Source organism: Lepidochelys kempii, chromosome 23, assembly GCF_965140265.1.
Source record: "Lepidochelys kempii isolate rLepKem1 chromosome 23, rLepKem1.hap2, whole genome shotgun sequence".
In the NCBI taxonomy this organism is placed as follows: Eukaryota; Metazoa; Chordata; order Testudines; family Cheloniidae; genus Lepidochelys; species Lepidochelys kempii.
In genome coordinates this window covers 13,053,446-13,075,186 of record NC_133278.1, presented here as the reverse complement: position 1 = coordinate 13,075,186, position 21,741 = coordinate 13,053,446, and the positions used below count along the sequence as shown (strand labels likewise).

At 57.0% G+C, this 21,741-nt stretch overlaps 2 protein-coding genes and 1 long non-coding RNA gene across 3 annotated transcripts; 2 read left to right on the top strand and 1 right to left on the bottom strand.

Moving 5' to 3' along the window:
- The first annotated feature begins 7,430 nt into the window (after positions 1-7,430).
- Positions 7,431-14,596, top strand: LOC140901869 (alpha-1B-glycoprotein-like). The gene is made up of 4 exons (XM_073321295.1): positions 7,431-7,461; positions 9,520-9,804; positions 12,865-13,155; positions 14,442-14,596. The coding sequence occupies exons 1-4, from the start codon at positions 7,431-7,433 to the stop codon at positions 14,594-14,596; spliced, it is 762 nt and encodes a 253-aa protein (XP_073177396.1).
- A 674-nt stretch (positions 14,597-15,270) lies between these two features.
- LOC140902109 (uncharacterized) lies at positions 15,271-17,173 on the top strand. The gene is made up of 3 exons (XR_012156006.1): positions 15,271-15,421; positions 15,948-15,985; positions 16,682-17,173. It is a non-coding gene; the product is annotated as an uncharacterized lncRNA (long non-coding RNA).
- A 739-nt stretch (positions 17,174-17,912) lies between these two features.
- LOC140901868 (uncharacterized) lies at positions 17,913-20,649 on the bottom strand. The gene is made up of 3 exons (XM_073321294.1): positions 20,551-20,649; positions 19,599-19,958; positions 17,913-18,655 (listed from the first exon to the last, which is right to left on the bottom strand). Exons 1-3 carry the CDS (start codon positions 20,555-20,557, stop codon positions 17,913-17,915), a joined length of 1,110 nt encoding a protein of 369 aa, XP_073177395.1. The 5' UTR covers positions 20,558-20,649.
- Between the last annotated feature and the right edge of the window lie 1,092 nt (positions 20,650-21,741).

The following is a 21,741-nucleotide window of genomic DNA, read 5'->3' as shown; positions in this document are numbered from 1 at the left end:
CCATCTACTTCAACCAGCGCTAGTACGAGCTGCAGAATCTTCAAACATTAAAAAAGCTATAAATTTAAGGTCTTCATTATATTCTTTTTTCAGCAAGAGTCCAAAAAGACTGAATGTCTTGGAAAATATAGAAGATACAGTGGGACTGAAGTTCATATTAGTCCAACCTGGAAAACCCCCCTGGTTTTCTCATGAGCCATCCTTGGCTGTTGTCTTGAAATTACTCCAGACGTTATTACTGGCTTTGGAAAGTATCTACCAAGATGGGATGGATCTAAGTGGTGAGGCTGGTGGACTACTTTTGCTACTACATTCAGAGAAGACTATCACTGTTCTCTCTCTTGTAACTCGACTGTTGAAACCACTTGGGTCATTAAACAATGTCATCCAGGCATCTGCTACAACAGTAGTAGATCTTTGTCCAGCAATAGAAGCTACCCTTGGATCAATCCGAGAGAGATGCATTGAAAATGTACTGGAAGAAGCAAAGACTTCAGAAATTGACTGATGAAGGCACTTATATTGATTCCTTAAATGAAGAGGAAAAGAAGTGTCTGTTAAGCCTGCTGAAAAAGTACACAGGCTCGATTCTTACAAATCTACAACAGTGACTTCTAGATTCGACTCAACTTCTACGTAGCTTTTACAGATCCCTGTCCTATAAAACACCGACCATTGAGTGGAGTGAGGCACGACCAGCAATGGGGCTGCCGTGTGCTCAGGACAGAATAGAGAATTTGAAAACAGAGTGGAATATCGTACGACAAATGAATGAAGATTTGACTTCAACTTCTTTTTTATCCTCACTCGTGGCTCGCCCCGATCTTTGTGCTACGTTTCCTGGGCTGAGAGAAGTAGGAATTCATCTCTTGCTACTCCCCGTCACAACAGCTACAGTGGAACGTTCTTTTTCATCACTGAGTAGTATTTTGTGTTCTGAAAGATGTCGCCTTCTGCCTGATCATGTGAAGGAACTAATGAGCATATCAGTTGAAGGAATGGAAGTACTGGACACACAAGAAGCCACCGAAGATGAACGCATTGCATTCAAGAAGTTCGTTAACAGAGTCATGCAAAATTATAACAAGAAACCAAGAAGGATGTAGACACAGTGCTCCATGGAAGGCTTGAGTAGCCAACTTTAATTTGTGATGATTTTAAAACGTGTTAAATCTAATAAAATGGTCATGAAACATTTTTCAGTTTTTACTATGGTGCCATACAGCCCCCCTTTGCCCTCATCGGCCCTGACCGACCCCCCGTATAAATTCAAACACCCCCCCCAACTTCAATTCCTGGGGAAAACACTGGAGTGATATGGGTTGGGAGGGACAAAGGGATACGGGACGCCCACCCACCGGTGAAAGAATAGTTGAGTCTTCTTGTGCCCCTACCTTGGGGCTGGATCGGAGCCAGTGCCCCCCCAGAGGGAGAGACCCCGTGTCCCATTGCCCACCCCCCTGAGCCAGCCCTGGAACAAGGGAATACCCCACTCCCCTCCCAGAGCCAGGGGTGTGTGACGTTCCCCTGGTGTTATCTGGACTGGTGATCTGCTAGGTCACTCCAATCCTCGACTCTGGGAGCCAGCCTTGCCCTCCTCCATGGTGAGAACCTCCACTCCTGGACTGTTCCCGCACAGCCTCTGGCATGTGAGCTGCTCCCAGCTATGGGAGTGAGCACTTTTGGCCAGCCGCTGCTTGGATTGTGCAACCGAATGACACTAGCCAATATCTCTGGTCCCAGACATAACCCTAGGAACCTCCATCTTGCAGTGTCCAGTTATGCCTGCTGGACGCTGCAAGCTTTTACGAGTTCATCCATTTAACAAAGAAATTGATATGTACCAGGCTTGTTATCCCAACGGGAGTCTCTGACAGGCTTCAAACCAAATGCACGGCTTCAGATAAAATAAACAAACAAATGTATTAACCTCACCCAGGTCATAGAATCATAGAATATCAGGGTTGGAAGGGACCTCAGGAGGTCATCTAGTCCAACCCCTGCTCAAAGCAGGACCAATCCCCAACTACATCATCCCAGCCAGGGCTTTGTCAAGCCTGACCTTAAAAATATCTAAGGAAGGAGATTCCACCACCTCCCTAGGTAACGCATTCCAGTGGTTCACCACCCTCCTAGTGAAAAAGCTTTTCCTAATATCCAACCTAAACCTCCCCCACTGTAACTTGAGACCATTACTCCTTGTTCTGTCTTTTTTGTTCTGTCCCTAATCATTTTTGTTGCCCTCCGCTGGACTCTTTCCAATTTTTCCACATCCTTCTTGTAGTGTGGGGCCCAAAACTGGACACAGTACTCCAGATGAGGCCTCACCAATGTCGAATAGAGGGGAACGATCACATCCCTCGATCTGCTGGCAATGCCCCTACATATACATCCCAAAATGCCATTGGTCTTCTTGGCAACAAGGGCACACTGTTGACTCATATCCAGCTTCTCGTCCACTGTAACCCCTAGGTCCTTCTCTGCAGAACTGCTGCCGAGCCATTCAGTCCCTAGTCTGTAGCGGTGCATGGGATTCTTCCTTGCTAAGTGCAGGACTCTGCACTTGTCCTTGTTGAACCTCATCAGATTTCTTTTGGCCCAATCCTCTAATTTGTCTAGGTCCCTCTGTATCCTATCCCTACCCTCCAGCATATCTACCTTTCCTCCCAATTTAGTGTCATCTGCAAACTTGCTGAGGGTACAATCCACACCATCCTCCAGATCATTTATGAAGATATTGAACAAAACCGGCCCCAGGACCGACCCTTGGGGCACTCCACTTGATACCGGCTGCCAACTAGACATGGAGCCATTGATCACTACCCGTGGAGCCCAACAATCTAGCCAACTTTCTATCCACCTTATAGTCCATTCATCCAGCCCATAATTCTTTAACTTGCTGGCAAGAACACTGTGGGAGACCATGTCAAAAGCTTTGCTAAAGTCAAGTAACAACACATCCACCACTTTCCCCTCATCCACAGAGCCAGTTATCTTGTCATAGAAGGCAATTAGATTAGTCAGGCACGACTTGCCCTTGGTGAATCCATGCTGACTGTTCCTGATCACTTTCCTCTCCTCTAAGTGCTTCAGAATTGATTCCTTGAGGACCTGCTCCATGATTTTTCCAGGGACTGAGGTGAGGCTGACTGGTCTGTAGTTCCCAGGATCCTCCTTCTTCCCTTTTCTAAAGATGGGCACTACATTAGCCTTTTTCCAGACGTCCGGGACTTCCCCCGATCGCCATGAGTTTTCAAAGATAATGGCCAATGGCTCTGCAATCACATCCGCCAACTCCTTTAGCACTCTCGGATGCAACGCATCCGGCACCATGGACTTGTGCTCGTCCAGGTTTTCTAAATAGTCCCGAAGCACTTCTTTCTCCACAGAGGGCTGGTCACCTCCTCCCCATGCTGTGCTGCCCAGTGCAGTAGTCTGGGAGCTGACCTTGTTCGTGAAGACAGAGGCACAGAGGTCACGAAGACAGAGGTCACACAGCCCCTCAGCATCTGAGGCTGCACCACCCGGGGCCTGACAACAGTTCTTTCTGTCCCAGGGTCTCGCCACCCCAGGAATGTCTCCTCATTGACCATCACCTTCTGCTCCCACTGGGGGTCCGAGGGGCCTGACCTCAGGAGACTCCACACAGACATACAGGTTGGGGTCAGGAGTGGGAGCCTGTCCACCACCCCACCCATCTGGCTGACGGAGTCGATGGCCTTGGGACCCAGCAAGGGAGCTAGACACCGGGGCTTTTCCACAGGGTCCCCCTGGTTCAAATCTCCAGCCTGCTCAAAGGCAGTGAGGTGGCATCCACATCCCCCCCTCCTTAACCAGGGGCAGCAATTTACTCTCGAGGTTCCCTGCGGAACTGGCCCCCCGGGGTCTATCCCCATTCACCCCTGGGGGGTCCCCTAGGCCTCTCTGCTCCCCCACCGCCAGTTCATGCTGCTGCTGCTTCTGCAGCTCTTTCTCGGACACTCGCTGTCTCTCACAGTCCTCTTGCTCTCTCTGACTCAGCTCCAATCCCGTCCGTCTCCGATCCCCCGATGGGGAACCCAATCATGAAGACCCCCGTCTGGTTGGGGACAGGAGTCTTTGGGATGCCTGGCTCCCACTCCAGCTGCTCCCAGATCCTGCTATAGTCCCATTTGGGGTCAGGAATCTGTTCCTTAGAGCGGTCATCCTCCTCCAGCTGCACGATGAACTGTGCTTTGGTGAACTTTCCAATGTGCAACCCTCTCTTTTTGCACAGGGTTACAACGTCCTTCTTAAGGAGACGGTGACAGGCCGTCACTCCGCTCTTCCCAAGTTGTTGTGGACTCACAGGCCTGGGTGCTCTCAGCTCCCCACAGTTTCCAGGGAGAACCCTCGTGTGCCAGCCCTTCTCGAGGTCACCACCTCTTTGCCAGGGTCGAGCTGCAGACTCCTCCGCCCCTGGGACTGCTCATCGCAGTCCCCAGAGGGACCCCATTACTGCACAGTCCTCCTCGCTGGTCACACACTCCCAGGGGTTAACCGCCCCCCGAAACCGCTCCTCTCTGAGCCTTCAGCACGCCTGGTCCTCGTCAATCCCCCTTCGTTTTACTGCTCCCCAGTCACTTACTGTAGGAAGCGCCATCCGCGGGGTGCAGTACATCCCACCGCTACCACCAGTTGTCACGGAGTCCCCGGGCGATGCTCTGGAACTGCTCCCTATGAAGCCAGTCAGGACTCTGGGACAGTCTCGTTTCTGTGAGCAGCCTGTCTTCAGGACACACAGCTCACCCGGCTTCCACCTTCCTGGGTCTGACCTCGGAGCATTCAGCATCCTCTGCCCCTCTGTGCGCTTCACACAGAGAGTCCGCCCAGGTGGGGTCTTGGGGAAGCCAGAGGGTCCTGCCCCACAACTTCACAGTCAGACGTGACTCTCAGCCAGCCAGTAAAACAGAGGTTTATTAGGCGACAGGAACATGGTGTGACGAACTGGGACTGTTCTTAATGTTTCCTCTGAATAGTGTGGGGGTGCCTCAGTTTCCCCTATGCAGTTCTTAAGTATCTAGGTGGTGGGGTAAGGGTGTACAATCACTGCAGAGCCCTAGAGGGCAGGTGTGTGCAGGGGTCTGGACACAGAGAATGGCCGACACCCTGTTTCCTGGCAACTGATGGCCTGGGCCCTTCCCCCCTGCAAGGTGAGAGCTAAAGGGTTGGAGAACAAAGGAATCAGGTGACCTCCTGGCCCGGAAAAGGGACAAAGCCCAGAGGAGGAGGGGCTGGAGGGAGTTTCAGTTTGGGGCTGGCTGGGGACATGGAGTCAAGGGCAGTCGTGGTTGTCTGGCTCACTGCCCCCCAAAATGGACCCAGCTGAGGGGTCCTGTTCTCTGCACCTACAAGCTCTGTGTTAGACCATGTTCCTGTCGTCTAATAAACCTCTGTTTTACAGGCTGGCTGAGAGTCACGTCTGACTGCGAAGTTGGGGTGCAGGACCCTCTGGCTTCCCCAGGAGCCCCACCTGAGCGGACTCGCTGTGGAAAGCGCACGGAGGGGCAGAGGATGCTGAATGCTCCGAGGTCAGGCCCAGGAAGGTGGAAGCTGTGTGAGCTTTATGTCCTGCAGACAGGCTGCTCACAGAAAGGAGACTGCCCCAGAGTCCTGCCTGGCTTCATGGGGAGCAGTTCCAGAGCATCACCCAGGGACTCCGTGACACATGGTCTAAAACAGAGCTTGTAGGTGCAGAGAACTGGACCCCTCAGCCGGGTCCATTCTGGGGGGCAGTGAGCCAGATAACAACATCTGCCCTTGACTCCATGTCCCCAGCCAGCCCCAAACTGAAACTCCCTCCAGCCCCTCCTCCTCTGGGCTTTGTCCCTTTCCTGGGCCAGGAGGGCATCTGATTCCTTTGTTCTCCAACCCTTTATCTCTCACCTTGCAGGGGGAAAGGGCCCAGGCCATCACTTGCCAGGAGACAGAGTGTCAGCCATTTATGTACACTGGCCCTTTGTTCTGCAATAATTATACCCCCTTATCCCACCACCTGGAGACCAGAGAAATGCATAGGGGAAACTGAGGCACCCCTACAGTGTTCAGAGGAAACATTAAGAACAGTCCCATTTCATCACAGGGACATAGGGAAGGGGGCAGAAAGAGGGGGACAGGGACATGAGGAGACATGGGATGGTGGGACATGTATGGGGCAGGAGATATAGGCCAGGTAGCTGACGGTCCCAATGCGTGAATGTTGGGGGTTGGGGGTGAAGGCTAAACAAGCTGGGGAGCCAGAGCTTGGGCATCTGCTGCGGGTGTGGGGGGAGTTTCTCTTGAGCTCTGTCCCCGTGATCTTGCCCTCTCCCCATTCTACCCTCCACCCCCAGTGTCCCTTTTGCAGCATCCTGAGGTGAGCTCTGCCTTGGGCCCTGAGATGCGCAGACCCACTGTCCCGGGTATGGGATCGGGAAGGGACATGGGGCCTTTCACCTCTAGGGGACTGGCTCAAATCTGTGTCCTTTTCTCTTAACACTAGACCCCACCCCTCAACCAGAGCCAGGAGAGAACCCAGGAGTCCTGGCTCCCAGCCATCCCCACCCCCCAATCACAAGACCCCATTCCCCTCCCAGAGCCAGGGTATAGAACAGGCTAGGTGCCGGGCATCAGGTTTACACAGAATTTCACTGGCAGTAGCAGAAACAGGAAGTGAGCGCCGGCTCTGGGCAGACTTCCCCTTTCCCGGATTTATCCACTGCTCCTTTATCAACTCAGGATCTACATTTACCCCTCCCTCCCCTGCTCACGGGGACCAGAAACCACAACCCCCACCCCCCTCAAACCCCCCGTCATGTCTCTGTGCCACATCACTCAGCTAAGAACGGCGTGTGCAGCGATGGTACCTGAGAAGGAGGTTGGCCAGGTCCCTCCACCCTCATGCTCCAGGGCTGGGGCTGGGCCCAGCTGGGTCAGGAAGGAATCTCTGTCCCGCTCCTTGGGAGAAGGTTTCTTTGTGGGGGGCACTGTGCGTGGGGGGGTAGAAGCCCTCCTCTGCTCTGAGCTGCTGCTCCAAGGAGGCTAGATGGGCCTGTTGGAAAAGCTCAGGGCAGCCTGGACACCTCTTGACACCACCTGAGATTCCCCTGTTCCCAGCTGGTCCCCGGACTGGGCAACTCCCATGTGGGGCTGGGTTGTGATGAGGGGTGGCGTGGGACCAGGCAGCTGCAGGAGGGGATGTAGTTTCCTAGGTGTTGCGGGGAGCTGGCTTTGCTCTGACCGTGGTAGATTTGGGCTGGAGATTGCAGAGAAACCACCTGATGGGAAGAAAGGGGCCGAGCGCATCACGGGCTTCCTGGGGCTGCAGCCCCTGGCGCAGTTCCAAATTCCCCTCACACTCGGGCCTCAGGCTCAGTGGAGCTCAGCACTGGGGTGTTGGTGGCAGCACTGAGGGGCCCCCCACTGCCCCCAACATGGCGTCTGCTCTCACCGTCCTCTTCCTCGGTGAGTATCGGAGACAGCTAGGGCGTGTGTCCATGTGGGGGGTGGATCTGAGACCAGGGCGTGTGCCGATGGCGGGGTGGGGTGGGGTGGAAATGAGACCAGGGTGTGGGATCCAGTTGCTCTGGGATCTGGTCACTAACGAACTGTCTCCTCTCCAGGCTGCTGGCTGGCCGGTCACAGTGCGGCGTGGGGAGGTGAGTATCAGTCTGGGGGGAGGACAGTAACATCAAGGATGGGGGAGGGGATCTGAGTCCTGAACCTTACCCAAAACTCAACACAAACTCCCCCTGGGCGCTCAGACCCGTCCCAGTTCTTCTCTGCCCCGCTCCACCAGGGAGTAACGAGGAGCCGACCTTGGCTCCCGGGGTCTGACAAAGCAGATGGGAACCATCCACTGGTTCAGTGTCCTGCCCTACCAGATCCCCTCGGGGTAACTGAAACGTTCACGGTCAGTGCAGCCCTGGGGAGAACCCCCCCAGATCAGCCCCCGCCCCAACACCTTCCTCCCCTGCACTCACAGCCGCCCACCCCACGATCCCAAGGCCTGGGGAAAGGTGGGTCTCTGCACTGATGGGACGCTCAGAGCCAGGCTCTGCCCTGAGCCCAGCAGAGGGGACAGAGTCACAGGGGGGTTTATCAGCCGGGGGAAGAAGCAGCCACTGGACATTCAGGGCTGAGGGAGGGGGGATCCCTGCCCCCAGCGGGAGCTGCAGAGCAGGGGGGCCTTTCCCAGGTAACACATCAGTTAGGGGGTGACGGGCGGAGCTGAAGGTTATAAACCTCAGTGGATAGGAGAGATTTGCACAGTCCCCTACAAGTCAGGGGTGGTGCTGTGTGTAAGCGGGGGAACGGTCCCACTATGGTGGGGAACTTTCCTGGCTTATACCCACCCCGGTGGGATAGGCTGGCGAAAGGATCTGAGTCCTCGCTCCCACTCCCTTTACCCAGCGGCCTGCCTGACCTCGAGGGCTCCCCTTCCTCCCCGCAGTGTGGCAGAGTCCTCGTAACCCCGGCAAGGCTGGGCCCCAGATTCCCGGGGGGCACGACCCCCAACCTTGTTGTGGTCACTTCAGGAAGGGGCGAGGGTGTCCCCTCTCCCGGGTGCTCTCTCTGCGCTGGACGCTTCCCTGACCCCCTGATCATTACAGACAATTTATTACACAACAATCAATTTTTAAAAATAAGGAAAAAAATGGGGAAGGTGAAAGGAAAACCCGTCACCCCGCTCTGTGGCCCGGGGACGTCACAGCCAGCGTCTCTGGGCTCCGGTGGCTGCAGCTCCGGGGACAGAGCTGCTCTGTGGGCTGCTGCGTTGACTCTGCTCCCAGCACGGACCTCCTCCCCGGGCTGCTGTTCTGGCCCCTCTGGCTGGCCCGGCTCTGGGTGCTCCCAGCTCAGCTCGGGCCCCTGCTTTCTCCTTAGCTCGGCCCCACTCTGTCTGCCCCAGGCGATTCCAGCTCACCCAGAGGACGGGACCCCCTGGATTCCTGACTAGCCCACTGGCCCTGGCAATCAGGCTCACCTGGAGCGTTGGCCTCTCCCCATTGTTCCTGGGGACTGTCGGTCTCAGGGTCCTGGATTCCCATCGACTCTTCCCCTTGGTGCTCGGAGCTAGCAACCAAAACACCCCGAGTGAATGTCAGTAAGGGGACAACAGCCCCGTTACATGTGCACAGAACCCAGGAGTCCTGGCCCACATCCTCCTGCTGTCCTGCTTGGACCCCAAGCCCCTCCCAGAGCCAGGGACAGAACCCAGGAGTCCTGGCTCCCAGCCCCCTCCCAGCACAGAAGCCAGGGCGTGAATGGACCCCTCGAGACTGGACTGGCCTGTCTCCTGCTAGGGAGCAGAGCTTTGGGCCCCCAGGGGCTGGGGTTGCTCCATGTCTCAGGCTGTTAGCCCAGGGCTCAGAGGATACTCTGGGCCCCGTGGAAAGGCATCCAGGAGCCCGTCCCCAGGGCTGCCGGGTCTGACCCCCCACGGAGGCCGTGTGGTGAGGACAGGCCCAAGGACTGGGTGACGGGGCCTGCGTCTCACGGCCTGTCTGCTTCCCCCTGCAGAGCCCAGCTACCCCAAACCCAACATCTCCCTGAGCCCCAGCTGGGGGGTCTCCCTGGGGGGAGCTGTGGCCATCTGGTGTCGGGGGCAGCACCGGGGCATGCGGTTCGTGCTGAATAAAGAGGGACGCCGTTTGCAAACTGTGGCTTCGAAGGGGTTGGAGGCTGTGTTTCCCATCAGCAACGTGAGCCGGGAGGACCGGGGGAGCTACAGCTGCTCCTATCAGAACAGATCAGAGCCGTTCGCCATGTCGTCCCCCAGCGACCCCGTGGATCTGGCGGTGACAGGTGAGGGGCCCGGCTCGGCGTCCCCGTTCCCAGCCCCAACCCCAGTCTGACCCTCATGGGGGCTCGGTGCTAGTGGGATGCTCAGAGCCAGGCTCTGGCCTGAGCCTTGACCCCGCAGTGGGGACGCCCAGCCGGGGAGCGGAGATGGAGTCACTGGGGGGTTCCCCAGGCAGGGGGGAAGCAGCAGCCCCTGGGGACTCGGGGCAGGGAGGTGACTTTAACGCTGCCCCTTGTGTGTAGGAACCGTGAGTCGCTATTTAATCCCGTGATCCTCTCCCCACTGTTCTCCTGGTGCGGCCACAGACTGTGTGATGGGAGCACATCGTGGTTTTCAGAAGTCTCCTTCTTTGTCGGGGGGCCTCAATCTTGGGGGATCTCAGACCGACCGCCCACAAACGGAGATGCCCACAGTTAGTGGAGACCTCTGCAAACACTGGCCTCAGTAGCGCTGGATCCCTTGTGTTGGGGGAGCATGTAGGGCCCCCGCCATGGTCAGGACCCCGTTGTGCCGGGCGCTGCATAAACACAGAGTGAAGAGACTGTCCCTGCCCCTGGGAGCTCACGAAGGAAAGTGAATCTGACTGACTCAGTTTCCCCCTGTAGAATGGGGATAAAGACGCCTTGATGCCTCCCGGGGGGCTGACTTCCTTCCTGTGTGGGGCTCAGGCCCTATAGTGCCAGGCTCCAGCGAGCAGCCTCTGAGTCGCCCTGTGCTCGGGGGAGGGGGGGGGCGGATGCAGTGAATGAGGCAGGGGCCACACACGGCGTATGAGGACCCCAAGAACTAGGCAGCCGCGGCTCCATGTGTGTGGGACTGGGAGCCCAGGTCACAGGGTCAGGGGGACTCTGGAATCTGGGAGAGAATCTCTGCCAGGGGGACCCTGGATCTGCCCATGCCAGGGCCAGATGGGGAATCATCGAAGATTAGGGTTGGAAGAGACCTCAGGAGGTCATCTTGTCCAACCCCCTGCTCAAAGCAGGACCAACGCCAACTAAATCATCCCAGCCAGGGCGTTGTCAAGCCAGGCCTTAAAAACCTCTAAGGATGGAGATTCCACCACCTCCCTAGGGAGCCCATTCCAGTGCCTCACCACCCTGCTCATGAAATAGTTGTTACGGGTTGGATCACAGAAACCCCCTTGGGGCTCCCAACTGATGTGCCAAGACTACTTCTGCCCCTGCCCTCCTTGCCAGCTTGGCACTCCAGAATCCTGCCTGGCTGCGCCAGACGCGCTTGCCGGCCAGAAACAGACCCAGGTCTGAACCACATCCCACAAGCTACAAGCTTAACTGAGAGCAGCTTACAGAAGTGTTCCTGTCTTTAACACTCAGATGCCCAACTCCCAGTCGGGTCTAAACCCCAAATAAGTTTGTTTTACTCTGTATAAAGCTTATACAGGGTAAACTCATAAATTGTTTGCCCTCTATAACACTGATCGAGAGATATGCACAGCTGTTTGCCCCTCTGCCCCCCAGGTATTAATACATACTCTGGGTTAATTAATAAGTAAAAAATGATTTTATTAACAACAGAAAGTAGGATTTAAGTGGTTCCAAGTAATAACAGACAGAACAAAGTGAAATACCAAGCAAAATAAAATAAAACACGCATGTCTATGTCTAATCAAACTGAATAGAGATAAAAACCTCACCAGTTCCAGTAAGCTTCCTTTTACAGACAAATCTCCGTCTAGTCTGGGTCCAGCTATCACTCACATCCCCTGTAGTTACTGTCCTTTGTTCCAGTTTCTTTCAGGTGTCTTTGGGGGTGGAGAGGCTCTCTCTTTAGCCAGCTGAAGACAAAATGGAGGGGTCTTCCAGAGGTTTAAATAGACTTTCTCTTGCGGGTGGAGACCCCCTCCTCTCTCCTATGCAAAGTCCAGCTACAAAATGGAGTTTTGGAGTCACCTGGGCAAGTCACATGTCCACGCAGGACTGAGTTCCTTACCAGCCACACCACATTCCTGGGAAAGCCCAGATGTGGACTGGCATCTCCAAGTTCATTGTTGGCTTAAGGGCTTCTTGATTGGGCACTTACTGAGAACAGTCCTTTCTCAAAAAGAAAAGGAGTACTTGTGGCAGCTTAGAGACTAACCAATTTATTTGAGCATGAGCTTTCGTGAGCTACAGCTCACTTCATTGGATGCATACCGTGGAAACTGCAGTAGACATTATATACACACAGAGACCATGAAACAATACCCCCTCCCACCCCACTGTCCTGCTGGTAATAGCTTATCTAAAGTGATCATCAAGTTGGGCCATTTCCAGCACAAATCCAGGTTCTCTCACCCTCTGCCCCCCCACACAAAAACTCACTCTCCTGCTGGTAATAGCTTATCAAAAGTGACCACTCTCCCTACAATGTGCATGATAATCAAGGTGGGCCATTTCCAGCACAAATCCAGGTTCTCACCCCCAACCCCATACACACAGAAACTCAATCTCCTGCTGGTAATAGCTTATCCAAAGTGATAATAATAAATCGTGCTCAAATAAATTCGTTAGTCTCTAAGGTGCCACAAGTACTCCTTTTCTTTTTGCAAAGACAGACTAACACGGCTGTTACTCTGAAACCAGTCCTTTCTCAGGAAGCTGACCAACTGCTTCACTAAAACCTACTCAGAATCGAACAAGTACACAGCTAATACTCATAACTTTGAATACGATAAGGACACATGCATACAAATAGGATGAATAGATTCAGTAGGTGATAACCTTGACAGAGATATGTTACGTGGCATATGTAGCATAAAACACATTCTAGTCATGTCATATATACATTGACAAGTATATTTTCATAAAGCCTTATGGGGGCACCATCACAATAGTGTTTCCTAATATCCAAAGGAGACCTCCCCCACTGCAACCTGAGACCATCGCTCCTTGTTCTGTCATCTGCCCCCACTGAGAACAGCCCAGCTCCATCCTCTTTGGAGCCCCCCTTCAGGTAGTTGAAGGCTGCTATCAAATCCCCCCTCACTCTTCTCTTCCGCAGCTGGAGGCCGGGGCTGGGTGAGTGCCTGGGTCTGGCTCTCACAGCCTTTCTCCTATGCGCAGATCCCAGCTTACCCAGACCCTCCATCTCTCTGAGCCCCACTGGGGTCACCGCCCCAGGGGCAGACATCACCATCCGGTGTCAGGGGCAGCGCCGGGACGTGAGGTTCTTCCTGCACAAGGCTGGAGACCTGAACCCGCCGCGACACATGGACCCTGCTGGGGACGGGGCCAAGTTCCGCATCCCCACCGTGGGCCGGCAGCACGGAGGGAGCTACGGCTGCAGCTACCGGCCCCGGTCAGAGCCCTTCGTCTCCTCGCAGCCCAGCCACCCCGTGCAGCTGGTGGCAGCAGGTGAGGGGCCCGGCTCCACGTCCCCGCTCCAAGCCGGACTCTCAGAAGGTCGGCACCCAGATGGGATGCTCAGAGCTTTGGGCAGAGCCTGGCTCTGGGACTCCCGTGGACAGGGAGCGGGGACAGTGTCACTGGGGGGTTCCCCAAGCAGGGGGGAGCAGCAGCAGCTGCTGGAGGTTCAGAGCTGAGGGAGGGGGATCCCTGCCCCCAGGGGGAGCTGCAGAGCAGGGGCCTTTCCCAGGGGATGCTCCCCCAGCTGCCCCCGCACTGGGGTTGCACAGAGGAATCGGGGCCCAGGGGCTGCCCAGCCAGCTCCGTCCCCAGCCACAAACCCCCCTCCCCGGGACTGACAGTAACGAGTGATGCTAAGTCACGGGCAGAGTTGGATTAAGGTTTCCTGGGGCCTTGGGCCAGAGCAAGGGGGAGTCTCTCCCCACCTTTTCACCTGCCCTCCCTCTCCTGTCCTGCCTCCTTGGCCTGCGGCCCTGCCCACAGCCCCACCCCTTTCTGCCCCCTCCCTGGTCCCACCCCATTCCATCCCCCACTGCAGCCCCGCAACCCATTTGCTACTTTCTGCCCCCCCAACTGCGGCCACGAGAACTCTGTCCCCTGACCCCGGCCCAGGGGTGCAGCAGGGAGTCAGAGTCCAGTGTGGGACCAGGGGAGAATCTCTTGAGTCACAGATTATGGGGCAGCTTCCTCCAGCGGTTGCCCAGGGGGAGGGATGGAGGCTGTTCTCAGGAGCAGTGACTCCCCCCCCCCCCCCCGCCGATGGATTTGGGAGGGGAGCGAAGCCTCCTGCTCAGACACGAACCCGCCCCACTATCAGGGCAGCCGGAGGCCCCCTCTGGGGGCAGCTGGGCCCATCAGTGGCCATGGGGGTGGTGCCCTGGACGTCCCTGTGAGGCGGGATACCAGGCTAGATGGGCCCGTTGGCCTGAGTCAGTGTGGCCATGAGGTGAAATGCCTTAGAAATGACAGCCAGGCTGGATCAGACAGCTCCCCCAGTGCCGTGCTGGGGCAATGGGGTGAACGCCCCCTACTGAGCCCCCCGCCCACTGCAACCCAGTGCCCCGTAGCACTACAAATCCCCCAAATCTTGCTTGATCTGACCCCACTTGATACCCTGGCCCCCGCCCCCCCCCCCCCCAACATCCTCCCCATAGAATTTTTTCCTGGTTGTGCCCTGCAGTGTCCCAGCCCCTTGGGTGCTGCCTGGGGTGGGAGAGGCCGGGGGGGAACAGACCAGCCCCTCCCAGCACTCACGGCCTGATGCTGTTTCCCAGGCGAATCGGGACCTCTGGCACCTCCGTGTCTGACCAGCCACATCATCGCCGGGGCGAGCGCGGCAGCCGCCGGCCTCCTCCTCTTCCTAGTGGCCTTCCTCTGCTTCAGGAAAACCCGAGCCAGTAAGTGCCCCACCCAGAGAGGAAAGGGTTAAACCTGCCGCTAAGCAGGGCAGGATGGCGTTACGGCTTGGATGGGGGACGGTGCCAGGAAAGCCACGGAGTGGGGTGGGGGCTCAGCAGGGGGTTCTGCTGCATGCGTTATCCCTGTACACACACATCGGTTCCACCCCAGAGGGGTCACATCTCAGCACAGGCTGAGGGGTCCCCATATAACCAGTCCTCTTGCCCCACCCCAGAGGTGGCCGCATCTCAGTGCCGGGCGAGGGGTCCCTTTAAGAGCCACCGACACTGTGCCTCTCTGGTACATGGGGTGCCAGGGGAGCTGACCTATGGATCAGGTTTGTTATAGCGAGTCACTAAGGAGGGAGGAATAGGGACAGGAAAAGCCCCCCAAAGTTAATCTGCCCCGCCCCGGCGCATGCTACAGTGTTGTTCTGCCCCCCACCCCTGCTGCCCCGTGTTGGGACCGGGGGATCCCGATCTGCTCATGGGGGATTCTGGTTTGTGTCCCTCTGCAGGAAAAGGAGCTGCACTGAGACCCAGCAGGTAGGAACCCGGCTCCTCCCCCTCCCAATCGACCTGCCGGGGTCACAGGGCTCCTGGGTTCTCTCCTTCATCTGGGAGGGAAGTGGGGGTCTAGTGGTTACAGCAGGGAGGTGTGGGTGTGTGTGTTGCGGGGTGACCAGGAGTCCTGGGTTCTAGGGAACTGGGTTCAGTGTGAGGCAGGATGGGGGGCTCTCTGGGTGTGTTGGGGAATCTCTCTGCGGTGGGGGGATATAACATTTACAAGGGGATTTTCTCTTTTAGCACCAGCCCTATGGGGGCATTAAAGGCATCGGCTCAGGAAGACCCTGTCTGTGAGTAACACACCCAAGGGGGTACCAGGGTGGGGCAGGACCCCAGGGAGGGACGGGGCTTGTGGGGGCTCCACCCATATGGGGCAGGGTCCGATTTACAGCTGCTGCTGGGCAGGACTAAGGAGGGAGTCCCAGAGGTAGCTGGTGTCAGTGAGAGTGTTGGACTCCCAGGAGCTCCCTGGGGCGACCCTCCCTTCCCGCTCTAGTTCCCCATCCACTCCTGGCTCCCAGCCCCCTGCTCTAACCACTAGTCTAGACCCCACTCTCCTCCTGAGCCAGGGCGAGAACCCAGGCCTTCTGACTACCCACCCCCCCGCCCCCGCTGTAACCCCCTCGACATCTTTGTGACTCAGTTTTCCTCTCTGTAACTCGGGGCTAATGACCCTGGCCCATGGTGTGGGGCGGGGAGGGGGTGGCTCTGCCAGGCTCTGACCCCCCGGGATGGATGTGGGGGGTTGGAGCTGGGTGTGGGGTCCTGCTCTGGGCCAGCCGGGGGTGCAGCTCAGCGAGTGTCTCTGTTCCGCAGACACCTCTATCGACGAGGGAAAAGAGCCACAGACCCTGGTAAGTGTCCCCTGTTCCCCCATGGGGCCTGACCCCCCAACCTTGCCCCACATGGGCCCCAGCAGCCCCCTCACAGCCCCCCCCCCCACAAATACACCTTTCCTGGCACACTCAGTGGCGTGGGGTGGGGGGGTCAGGCTGGTAGGAGAGAATGTGTGTGTGTGTACCCTGTGCTGTGTGTATTGGGGTGTTGGTAGATTCACACACACGCTCACACACACCCCAGTGACTCTCTCCCCTCCCTGCCCCAGGAGCCCGACCCCGGTGTCCAGGGACTCACCTACGCTGAGCTGGACGTCCAGGTGCTGCAGGCCAAGCGGGGTGTCAAAGTCAGATTCAGGACTCACATAATTTGTCAGACCACTCTGTTTATTAGCAAAACGCTTTGCTAATGCACCCAGGTGTGACCTTGAGCCTCAGAGAGGGGCTAACTTATTCATACAGCTAAGTCAAAGCCAATTTAACATAAGGGACAAAAGGAAGCAGAAACTGACAAATATACATACATATCTTATTTGCATACTAACATTTACCAATCTCCTAGCTCAGTAGGAGCTCTAAATTAATTAGTTTGAGGACCCATTGTCTCACACTCCTTAATGTTTCTCTTCCTGACAACTATATTTCAAACCAACCCTTCAGGTAGCATTTCTTTAATGAATTATAATTTCAATATAATTCATTCTACTTTCACAGGGGGAAAGCTGCCCCTGAGTCTGCCCAGCCCAGCATGTATGCCACGATCAACATGCCCCGGGGACCCCACAGTGAGAGCCCCCTGCAGCCATGGGGCACCTGGCCCCAGGGGGGGACAGACTCACCCTCCTGCAGCGCCAGTCCCAGAGAACTCTGCTTCTAAGAAGATTTAGGGGAGATGCTGCCCTCCCCCCACTGCTGCCCCGTCCCATCAAGCTGCTGGCCCCCTGCCCCGTCCAGACCCACATGTAGGGCTGGTGTTGTGGGCTTAGCACCGGGATGGGGAGAGGATGTGCCAAAGCTGTCTATGTTATTTTGCATCCTGTTAATCTCCAGCTTTGTAATAAACACAGAACCACAAACCAGCCCCCCTGCGCCCCTGCTGTGAATGTGTGTAACACCTGGGCGAGATGGGGTGGGGTGCGTGGGCTGGTTATACAGGGACCCCTCGTCCAACGGAGGGATGCAGCCCCATATGGGGTGGGGTGCTGGTTATACAGGGACCCCTCGCCTGGCGCTGGGTTTCAGCTCCTCTGGGGAAGGTCGTCCGTTGGGCAGGATGCCGGGGTTCAAACCCTGACTTTGGGCGAAGCTGCAGAAGGGTCTGTGATGCTGTACAGAACTCCAGAATTTGCTAAGCAATAAAAAAGGCATAGTCAACCAGTTATTTTAGATATTTTAAGTTGACTTAAGACAAATTTTAAAATAAAATTTTAGAATAAAAGAAGGAAAACTATATTTTCAAATTATACAAATAGATGGTCTCAAATTACTTAGGCTGCAAATAAGGTAACTTTGAATGGACGTGTGACACAGCCCTGTGCAATGTTGCACTCTAGGTGTGTACTACAAGGTCTGGATTCATCAACCCGTATCTTAGCACTCAGGTGGGCAGTCTTTTTATTATCTTGGGGAAATGAGAAGCCCAAGCCCACAGATAGATGCAGAATAAGGAAAATAGAAACTCCTATTCCACCATGAATATTGATTGATAAAAATCTCCTTCCCTAGAAGTTTAAGGTCAGGCTTGACAAAGCCCTGGCTGGGATGATTTAGTTGGGCATCGGTCCTGCTTTGAGCAGGGGGTTGGACTAGATGACCTCCTGAGGTCCCTTCCAACCCTGCACCCTCTGCTGACCCTCCCACCCCACTCCCTGCTACACAGCACCCCCTGCCCTCCTCCCTGCCACACAGCGCCCCCTGCTGAGCCCCCCACCCCACTCCTCTCAGCCTAGCCCCCCCTGCTGAGCCCCCCGCTCCTCGCAGCCCAGGCCCCCTGGCCCTGCTCAGCTCCATCCCGCTCAAGCCCAGCCTGACCCACAGGCGAGGACTCCTCCCCGGACTCATAGCTCAAGCTGCAGAGGCCCTCGCTCCCCAGGTTCAATCCCTGGGATGGTCCTTCTCCCCCCACCCCGCCCGACTCCCAGCACGTACCAATCTCCTCGCTGGGGAGCTCCTGGGGGCAGACCGGGAAGAGCATCGTCTGCACCCCCCAGCCCTCCACCCTGACAACCCCCGGCATGGCCGCCAGCTGCTCCTTCGCCGAGGCCGTGCTGTCCAGGGGGAAGGGGTGGCTGTAGGCGGCACCGTAGGCCTGGCGGAAGCGGAAGAGGGAGATGCCCCCGGGGTGGCCCCGCAGGACCCACGCCACATTCTGCTCCAGCTCAGCCCGCTCGGCCATGAGAGGGTCCAGCTGGGGGCTGGCTGGGCGGGTGGGGCGGGGCAGCCGGCTGGGGGCCTGCGCGGGGCTATTCAGGGCTGCCCCCTGGTACGCTGCCAGACCCCGTGACTGGTTGGTGAAGATTAGCAGGGGCGGCTGCGGGGGGGCAGCCACAGGAAGGCGGGAGCTGGGGAAGTGGCTCAGCGAGACACCTCGGGGCAGCCAGGTGCTGGCTTGGTGGCCGGGGGCAGATCCGGCCGGTGGATGGTCCGGGGGTGCAGCCAGGTGGTGGCAGGAGTTCCAAGGCCTGGGAGCTGGAGGGAGAGGAGAGAGATGCCCAGTGAAATGCTGCCATCCCAGTTAGGATGCACGAGCCCCTCTAGGGGGTGCCAGTCACTGAGCTGGACCCCTTTGCAATGCACCCGCTTCGCATGGGCGCTGTTGTAAGCCAGGACAGATTTTGCACGGAGCCGAGGCTCCCTCTAGGGGCGCTTGGGCCCCATAGCACAGGCCTGGGTCTTTCAGCTTCATCACTCGAGACTTGCGCAAAGAATCGGGGGCGGGGGTGGGAGAGGGGTCCAAGTTCACTCCCAACTTGGGTGGGGGCAGCGTTCAATTTCCCACCAGCCTCGATTCCCCAGGCACAGTGTTGCTCTCTGGGACCTGGCACCCGCATTCAAGACAGAGATTCTCAGTGAGGGGGGTTTCGTGCGTCCCCTTTGCAGCCAGCTCTGTACCAGGCCTGTTTAAATGATGCCCGTCGGTGATTCAGGGTACCCCCAGGCGCCCCATCATTGATTTCACCTGCCCCAAAGCAGAGGCAGGACCAGACGGTTTGCCTTGTTACAGCAAGTTGACACGCTCCACCCCAGAGACAGCGGCATTCTCAGGGCTGGACTGTGCCCTCCAGCCAGAGGGAATCAGAGCCAGAGCTGCGGTTAAGCTTTGCAATCTGTAGGCAAAAGTTATTCTGCCATTTTTGAGGGGAAGAGGGAGAGAATTTGCCCAAGGTAGATGGCAGAACTGGGACCAGAGCCTTGTTCTGATCACTAGACCCCCACTCCCCTCCCTGAGCCAGGGAGAAGACCCAGGAGTCCTGACACAGATCTACCCTGAAAATCACTGATGCACCTAGTAGTGTAGACAGCACCTGTAATGCTACCCCAACAAAGGGAAGGGCAAGGTGACACACAGCCACCACATGCAGTTCCCACTCCCCCCAGTAGGGGGCAGCCCGCCCACAACCCATGACCACACCTGCTTTAGGAGCCCCTGGGTGCTGCCGTTCGGGTGGCGCCTCCTTGTGGATCCGGGGGTGATGGCGGCGTCTCTTGGGGGGCTTGGTCTCCGGCAGCAGGTCGCAGGCTGCGTGCCGGCACCTGACCCACGGTTCCTTGCCCTCCTCGTCCAGGACCACCAGCTCCTTCCGGTCACCCAGCAGCTGGGGCAGCGAGCGGTAGCCGTGCCGGGGCAGATCCAGGCGCCGGCCATGGTGCTGGTGGAAGAGCCTCCCCAAATCCCGCAGGGGGATGCCCCCCGGGTGGCTCAACAGCAGCCCCAGCACAGCCCCATTGAGGGTCAGCTGCGAGCCAGGATCCAGCCGCCCCCCGGCAACAGCTGGAAGGAGAAACAGCTGTTGGGGGGCTCAAAGGGCACCAGATGGGAGGACTTTACCCTTCACTGGCCACCCGGGGGACTCTCTCATAGCAGAGGGTTGGGCCTGGGCACAGCCGGGATACCAGGGGAGATGGGCCCCTGCTCCGAGTGGGAGAGAAATTCCCTGCCCACGGTGGGACTGCAGGTCAGGACTAAAAGAAAAGGAGGACTTGTGCCACCTTAGAGACTAACCAATTTAGTCTCTAAGGTGCCACAAGTCCTCCTTTTCTTTTTGCAAATACAGACGAACACGGCTGCTACTCTGACACGGGTCAGGACTAAGGCTCTCGTCAGCAGTGGGCAACTTGGGGCAGGGGCAGCCCCCGTCCCCAGAGACACTAGGCCCCACTCCCCTCCCAGAGCAGGGGAACGGGACCCAGGCATCCTGGCTCCCAGGCCCCCTGCTCTAACCACTAGCCCTAACTCCCCTCCCAGAGCCAGGGAGAGAACCCAGGAGTCCCAGCCCCCTCCCCCCCACTCTAACCACTGGCCCCCACTCCCCTCCCAGAGCCGGGGAGAGAACCCAGGCATCCTGGCTCCCGCCCGGTCTTACCTGCCATAGCCTCCGGCTGGAAGCCCTCCGGGAGGGGAGGGGACAGGGCGCAGCTGAGCTCGCCCGTGGGGACCTTTGTAGCCAAGGTTCCTCGCCCCGCCCCCTCCCGGCTGAGGCTGGGCTCCTGTTAACCCTTTTCAGAGTAACAGCCGTGTTAGTCTGTATTCGCAAAAAGAAAAGGAGGACTTGTGGCACCTTAGAGACTAACCAATTTATTAGAGCATAAGCTTTCGTGAGCTACAGCTCACTTCTTCAGATGCATATCGTGGAAACTGCAGCAGGCTTTATATATACACAGAGAATATGAAACAATACCTATTCCCACCCCACTGTCCTGCTGGTAATAGCTTTAGATAAGCTATTACCAGCAGGACAGTGGGGTGGGAATAGGTATTGTTTCATATTCTCTGTGTATATATAAAGCCTGCTGCAGTTTCCACGATATGCATCTGAAGAAGTGAGCTGTAGCTCACGAAAGCTTATGCTCTAATAAATTGGTTAGTCTCTAAGGTGCCACAAGTCCTCCTTTTCTTTTTGTTAACCCTTTGGATGCTGTCACAAAACTGCGCAGTAGAGGCGGGGAGCCAGGACTCCTGGGCTCTCTCCTCGGCTCTGGGAGGGGAGTGGGGGCTAGTGGTTAGGGCAGAGGGGGCTGGGAGTCAGGACTCCGTCCCCAGGTCTGGGAGGGGAGAGGGGTCCAGTGGTTTTGGAGGTGGTGGTAATGGGGCTGGGAGCCAGGACTCCTGGGTTCTATTCTCCGCCAGTGTTTTGGGCAAGTCATGCTACCTCTCTGCTAGCCCGCCTAGATGTAGGGTCCCCAGTGAGCTCCCCGCCCTGGTCCCTACTGCACCGCACCTCAACAGTCTATTGTCCCTTAGGGAGCAGGGGGCAGGACCATCCCCTCCAGGTTATTCCCCATCCTCGGGTAACCCAAGGTACCCCCTCGGCACCTAGATTGGTCCATCCATACCACAGTCTTTACTGGGGCAAGGGTAGACAAAGGTAGGAAAGGAGCCCAAGCGGCCGGGCATGGTGTTGCCCCAGGGCAGCCAGAGCCTCCCTGCTCCTCATCCAGCCTTTTCTTTCCTGTCCAGTTCAGGCACGGTGCGCCCCCCCCATACGCCCTCCCTGCCCCCAATAGATCCCTGTCCAGCTCCCTGCCACCCCCACCCATGCACTCCTTGTGCCCAG